The sequence below is a fragment of the Arachis stenosperma genome, chromosome 8 (assembly GCF_014773155.1).
Source record: "Arachis stenosperma cultivar V10309 chromosome 8, arast.V10309.gnm1.PFL2, whole genome shotgun sequence".
In the NCBI taxonomy this organism is placed as follows: Eukaryota; Viridiplantae; Streptophyta; class Magnoliopsida; order Fabales; family Fabaceae; genus Arachis; species Arachis stenosperma.
In genome coordinates this window covers 32,285,663-32,293,103 of record NC_080384.1, presented here as the reverse complement: position 1 = coordinate 32,293,103, position 7,441 = coordinate 32,285,663, and the positions used below count along the sequence as shown (strand labels likewise).

Below are 7,441 nucleotides of genomic sequence, written 5' to 3'. Positions count from 1 at the left end.
AGGAAAGCGAAGAAGGAGAAGCTCTATGCGTAAACAAGGGTGAGAAAAAGAAAAAATGAGCGTAAGAAAAAAAAAGAAGAAGACGCAACAACATGTCTAATCACGCTTTTTTAATAATAGAATTTTTTTAATATTGGACCTACTTAGATGAATTTAAATAAAAGAAATAATTGGATGTGTAACAACTTATATTTTATTTGGTTTTTGTTGGGCCTATTTGTTTAAATAGGTAATCTTTGGTTTTCGGTATCCAACAAACGGTGTCGTTAAATTAAAGTAGCACATTCGTATTTCTCAAAACTCGAATTCTCAAATTCGGAACAAAAGAAGGGTTTTTGATTGCTTTTATTTTGGATATTTTTCTTCAATTCTCTCTCCTCCCGGTAAACAATCCCTAATTTCCTCTTTTTCAGTTTCAAATTCCTCCACTTTCCCCTTCTTTCGAATCCAAATCATAGAAAACCCTAACTCCCGTTTTGCGCTGCAGAATTATTGCCATGGCTAAGAGTTCATTCAAGATGGAACACCCTATTGGTTCGTTTAATATCCCTCTCGCATATTCTGCCTTTATTGCTTCTTTAATTTTCCTCATCATGGGTTTCATTGGATTGAATATTTTGTAATTCGGGGAAACATGTAGCATCTTTCTTTTTTGCTCCAAAATTTGGAGAAAATTAGGTCATCATGATCATCATCTGAGCTTTACTCGGTAAATTTTGGAAATTCGTTCAAAAAATTGTTTTCTTTTAATGCATTAAGTTGGCTTTTCTCGTGATGTCTGCTGTGTTGGTTATGATTACTATACAGAATATATCAGCCCACTAATGTCCTCTGATTTTGCTAACATTGTGTGTCAGAAAGGAGACAGGCTGAAGCATCACGCATCAGGGAAAAGTATCCTGATAGAATTCCAGTAAGATTTGGTTTCTGTTGTTTGTATGTGTCATGATAATCCCACTTCATGATGATTAATTTGGTTAACCTTTTGGGTGTAGGTGATTGTTGAAAGAGCTGAGAAGAGTGATGTTCCTGAGATTGACAAGAAAAAGTTAGTTTCTTGAATTTCTTCTCACTACTTTCTACATTAAGATTTTCTGAGATATTGTGCATTGAAGTTAAAATATTGAGACTTGCTCTTACTTGAAGTTGATCACTCTGGAAGCTGCGTTAAGTTCTTTGCTTACTAATAGCAATGAATATAGAAAACTCAATAACGTAATGAGTTGATGAAAACAGGGATCATCAGCGCGCTAAGCATAATTGACATCATTATGTGCATTCTATGGTTTCATTGTTGTGAAATCCTACTGATAGGTATCAACATTGCAAGATTTTGATTGATGCTTCTCTTGTAAAACTGATGATAAGAGATTGTTGAAATTGTATGTGTAGTATAAATTGGAGTTATCTCTGTGTGTTCTTCATTCTGATCATTTGCATGTGCTTATTCATCTTCTTCAACAGGCTTTTGACTTAGTGTCACAGCCTTCATTATAAATCCTAGGAGGTTGGATGACCCTCTTTTGCCTCGATGCACCTCCTTCCACAATTAAAAAGAAAATGAAGTGTTTCGATAAATACTCCTTGAATTTGTAGAAAATTAGTTAGCAAAAGTGGTTGCAGAACTTGGATCTTTGGCAGTTATGGGCATATCTAAGCTCGCTGCTTTCATTTGCCTATGACAGCCTTTGAAGTTCAGATGCATTGAATTCTTGATATTCTTTTGCTCTTTGTCAATTGCACTAATCTTCTTAGAATGCCGGTTACTCTTTTCTTGCGCCTTCTTGATCATTCATAATTCGCATTGTCGTTCCTTGTTGGATGGTTTTAGGTATCTGGTTCCTGCTGATCTGACTGTCGGTCAGTTCGTGTATGTGGTACGAAAGAGAATCAAACTCAGTCCTGAGAAGGCCATCTTCATTTTTGTCAAGAACGTTTTACCTCCAACAGGTAATATAAATGGATAATCATTCTATTATTAATCCTTTATAATGGTTAACCCCGAAGTCAATCTTGTGAATTGAGTTTTGGTCTCTGTGTTCTTGCAGCGGCGATGATGTCTGCAATATACGAGGAAAATAAGGATGAAGATGGATTCCTGTATATGACGTACAGCGGGGAGAACACATTTGGGGTGCTGATATGAAATATTCACTACCACCATCATCCTTGTGAATAGAACTGCCATTAAAAAAAAAAAAAAGTAGTTCACTAGTTGCCTTAGTTGTAAATTCTGTCATTTTAACAATTTCTCGTAAAGTTTATGATCTGTTCCACGACACTCTTTATGAATGCTATGACTAGATTTAACTGGCTTTTATGCAGTTATGCTTTCTACCTAAATTGCAAATATTTGAAGTACTATAATATTTTTTTTGGGTATCGTATATTTTTCGCTTTTGATTTTTGGTGTGGGAGAGAGAAAAGTGTATATCAATATGGTGTGAGCAGAAGAGTGTTTTATTTGGCTATGGGATGACACAAATTGGATGTACCGATTTGTTTGCATTGTTTTGTTTTTTTAAACAAACAATCACAAATCGGACGGTCTGATTTGTGATTTCGAAAATAAAAAAAAATTTAATGTTAAAATCGGACCATTCGATTTTTATTTTAACAAATAAAAAAAATAAAAAATATAAATCGTACCATCCGATTTGGAGTTTAATTTTTTCTTTAAGCAAATCGGACCCTCTGAGTTGTAATTTATTTTTTTCATCAAACAAATCGGACCGTCCGATTTGAATAAAATACCATATGAAAAAAAAACACCTAATTTTTCAATAACAATGTATTACACATCTATTTAACCAATATAAAAAAAAAATTAGCCTATATTTTTCGCTTTTGATTTTGAAGTTTGCTAAAACTTTAAAAAATATTCTTAAATTTTAATTTGTCTTAATTTTGTCCTATAAGTTTTCAATTTGCATCAATTCTACTACTGAGCGTTAACATTGTTCAAATCATTTACAGATGTTAGTGATGTGGCAAAATAGCGTCTCTTCTAATGTAGCAATTAGGTATTTGAGTCATTTAAAAAATGGTTTTTTAATTTTTTTTTAATTTTTATCAAAAAAATTAAATAATAAAAATTTCAATATAAATCTTAGAATTTACTTCTACTCTTCTATTTCTTCCCTCTCTGTCAAAACAAGAAAGAAATTTTAACTCATGGTTTCTCAGTTTTACATCATTAAAAAAAGCAATAGGCGACGGCAAACATTTATATGCAACTATGGTGAATCTTCTATGCTGAGATGGTCAAAGATATCAGAGAATTTCGATCGAAGATTTTAGGACGGTGTATACTTTGATATAAGTTTCGGTGCTTTTATTTTGATATGTTTTCATGAATTTTTTCAAGATTAAAGATGAGGATTTTCTCTTTGGAAGTTAAATTAGCTTATGCTAAATGCAAATTGTTGGTGGTTGGCATCTTTAATGTTGTGGGTTGGTTTATGGTGATTTTTATGTTTTATTTGTGGGTGAAAGATGGAATTCATTTGAGGTTGGGGTATTGAGATGTCTCGAACTGTTGCAATTAGTAGAAGTAGTAGTAGTATGGAGATGTGTAATAAATTTCAAAAGTGTACTCATCACGAAAACTTCTTAATGAAATTGGTCCTGAACTTTGTTTTATATTTCAAAAATATCCCTGATAGAACTAAAATAGTTTCGGATACTCTATTGTCACCAATCATCTTAGATAATACAGATAAATATAATAAAACACAATCTCAGCAGTGCACTAATAAAAAATGCATAAAATGATCCATTACATAAGTCTTTATCAAAATAATCACTAAATAACATAAAGCATTAACAAAATGATCCCTAAATAACGTACACTAAATAATTGGGGTGCAACTATGATCCAATGAGAGCACTTTGAATTTGACTTCTTTGTGATGAGAATTGACCTTGTGCACTTGAAATTGAGTTGCTCCTAAGCATCCTAATTGGCTTTGGTGGCTAAAATTTTTTGTGCCCTTTTTGTTGGGTGTTAGAATTTAGGGTTAAGGATTTAGATTGAGTTGTTCCACTAGGTACCCGAATAGATTGGACAACTCCCAATTCTAGATACACAACACACCCACATACTCCTCACACTTTTACCACATTTTCTCTCAATTGCAATCTCTAGGGTTTGAACCCTAGACCTTTAAGGTGTAGAGGAGGAGATATGCCATGTGAGCTAAGGCTCATTGACTACTCTTCTTATACTTCCTTATTAATGCATCTCTTTAATTGTTATATCAACATCAAATAACCCATCATCTCCAAAATAATAATCTCCACTATTACTAAAATAAAAGTCAGAATTAGTCTCATAATCCGGGTCATAACAGTCATTCTCTTCTTTGCTATTTTTCTCATCATTGTCTTCCTTTTCTTCTTGTATATCAACAATATTCTGGACTCCTTCAACTTTTAAATGAACATCTACCATTCTATGAATTTGGGCCTCCATCTCCATCTCCACCTCTCCACCTTGGGCTTCCACTCAAATATTTTGGGCCTTATTACTTGGCCCATTATTAGGTTCCACACACTCTTCCTCGACAATCTTACTCCCACCATTAACATCTAAATAATCAACGTCATAACAGAAATTATCAAGGACCAAAGCCTTATGCACTATATACAAATCAACCTTGCCATTTTTTGGTAATTTATATTTATATTTGTTATTTCTATTGTTCCTTCATCACCTCTCAATATCTTCAACCCTTCTAATCCTATCTGAGTATATTTATACTACAGTATCCCAATGTTCTCAGCAATGAACCCAAATTTTTCAACCACATCATAAGCCTCCATAACACTCCATCTATCTCTATCACACCAGTCAACTGTTGTCACCTCACCATCAACATACTCAGTTTTACCCTTATCACAACAAAATCTATCCCTGTGATAAACCCTAACACTAAAAATCATCCATTCCTGTCATCATAAAAAAATTTCTAGAAGAGAATAACTAATTATTCAATAAAACAGAACATGCAATCATGACAGGTTCACAAAAATAGAACATTGTCAACTGAAACTCTCAATCTTTCACTACAATAAAACCCTAAACAACAATCAAGAGCAACAAAAAATTCTAAACCCTAATCATTCAAACATTGCATTTTCAAAATGAAAATGGTAGCCTACCTCATCAGAACCCTTGTTCAGAACGGCGCTACCTCAACGTCTCACTGTGGCTGTCTTTTCGACGATCAGTGGATGTGGCTGCGTAAGTTTCAACGCACTCGTCTCCCTCATCTTTAAAGCGTCTTTCTGCTTGTCATTCATGTTGTTTGTTCCTCGTCTTTGATAAAGGTCTCTACTCCCCTTAGCAAACTTTAACGACAAAAAGTATACTTTACCATTTTTTAAAAATTAAAAAAATTTTTTTAATAAATTTTAGAAACAAAAAATGTATTTTATCTTTTTTTTTATACTGGTTCCTTGTATTCAGCCGTCTAGTTTTTCTAGTCTAATGCTAAAATATTAAAATAATGGGGGCATTATTATGTAAATGGAGGTTTCATTACTTTTAATTATGATAGTATGATATAACAAAATTCACTGAAAAACTTAAATTAATAGATCACATTTGAGTTTAACTGATTATCCAAAAAAAAAAGAGCAAAACATAACATTTTATTGCCTAAGAATTTAAGGTAAGGTAAAATATACATTGCCCTTATAAAAAATTCTAAAATTTGAGAGATTATTAAATAGTTTGAGATTGTATATACAATTCTCGATGTACCTATTGAACAATGAAGAGTTAAATAGCACTTTCACCTTTTTCTTTTTCAATTGCACCACATTTTTATTTTGATCCTTATACTATATCTTAGTATAGGTGCTCATATTTCTCTATCATACTTTGGTTTTAATTCGAGAGAATAAGGTGAAAGGATTTATGACAAAAAAGAAGGGGACTAATCCTTATTCCTTAGGTTAAAAGGATTTAATATCTATAAAATAACAACATAACAGAATTTTAAACTATCAAACAATAAAAGTTAAACAAACTGTTAAATTGTGTTAGCATAACCATTGGTTATCAGGAGAAAGATATATGTATATATTTATGTTTAAATTATTTAGTTAGATTTTATTTTACAGCTGCTGGAATAGCTCAGTTGGTTAGAGCGTGTGGCTGTTAACCACAAGGTCGGAGGTTCAAGCCCTCCTTCTAGCGAATTATTTGTATTTTTATTTACCCCTACCATTATTCACTTCTGTATGTTACATACATTATTATTCTTATTATTAGCACCTTAATTAACATATGATATTATTCACAAGCTCTAATGTTGGAAAAGTAATTGTTCAAGTTAAGGCATAGTTTCAAACTCACTTCTGAAGACGGCGGAATAATCATTTTCATGTTAATTATGTAATCTTTTTTTATGCGAATTATTTGTATTTTTATTTACCCCTACCATTATTCACTTCTGTATGTTACATACATTATTATTCTTATTATTAGCACCTTAATTAACATATGATATTATTCACAAGCTCTAATGTTGGAAAAGTAATTGTTCAAGTTAAGGCATAGTTTCAAACTCACTTCTGAAGACGGCGGAATAATCATTTTCATGTTAATTATGTAATCTTTTTTTATGCGACATTATTTTATCCGTACACTTGTCTTGATTTTTCAGTTGATTTATAAATCTGGATTTGTATGTACACAAAAGCAATGTTTAAGCAATGAAAGAAGGATACATGACTCCACTGACTCCACCTCTTAAAATTTGCATGAAAGAAATGTTATATCAGTTATCACTTCTCAAATATAACAACACTAATAAATTAGGTGAAATTATTCTCTCAACATGTAAAGTAATGATACTTATAGATAAATATATTGTTAATTTCTTTTCAAAAATATATAATACATATATTAATATCTAATTGGTTTGGTCTTAAACCTATTAAAATAGTTATTAACAAATAAAATATTAAAATTGGGTTGAAATTTTAAATAGGTCTAAAATCTGATAAGGTAAAAATATTTTATACATATATTTATTAAAACGATTTAATAAATAAATGGTAGTTTAGAAAATGTATATGCATGATAATTTTAAAAAAGTTTAGAAAGTTATTAACAAAAAAAAATGTTACAAATAAAAATGCAAAACTTAGTTTCCAAATCAATTGTTGTGTATTTATTAAAATAAAAAATTTAAAATTTTTTATTAATAATAATCTCAACTTGTATCCTTATATACATCTTAACAAAACTCATTTTAAAAAGGCTCATGTCATTCTAAAAGTTTTTACATATTTTTCAGCAGAAAATTTCTTTAGGCTATGCTTGTTTGAAGAAAAAATAGAAAGAAAGAAAAGAGAGAAAAAAAAAAATAATTATCTTTTATTATTTGGTTGAAAAAAAATTAGAAAAAATAAAAAAGGGATAAAAAAG

General features: G+C 31.0%; 1 protein-coding gene and 1 non-coding gene across 3 annotated transcripts; both read left to right on the top strand.

Moving 5' to 3' along the window:
* Positions 1-228: 228 nt before the first annotated feature.
* Positions 229-2,343, top strand: LOC130943574 (autophagy-related protein 8C-like). Of its 2 annotated transcripts, XM_057871502.1 has the most exons (6): positions 229-383; positions 488-534; positions 858-913; positions 996-1,048; positions 1,832-1,950; positions 2,049-2,343. In XM_057871502.1, exons 2-6 carry the CDS (start codon positions 498-500, stop codon positions 2,144-2,146), a joined length of 363 nt encoding a protein of 120 aa, XP_057727485.1. In that variant the 5' UTR covers positions 229-383; positions 488-497; the 3' UTR covers positions 2,147-2,343. The 2 variants fall into 2 exon arrangements, with proteins under 2 accessions (XP_057727485.1, XP_057727486.1); XM_057871503.1 differs by having other exon boundaries at positions 275-534.
* A 3,788-nt stretch (positions 2,344-6,131) lies between these two features.
* TRNAN-GUU (transfer RNA asparagine (anticodon GUU)) lies at positions 6,132-6,205 on the top strand. Its single transcript has one exon. It is a non-coding gene; the product is annotated as a tRNA-Asn (tRNA).
* Positions 6,206-7,441: the final 1,236 nt, after the last annotated feature.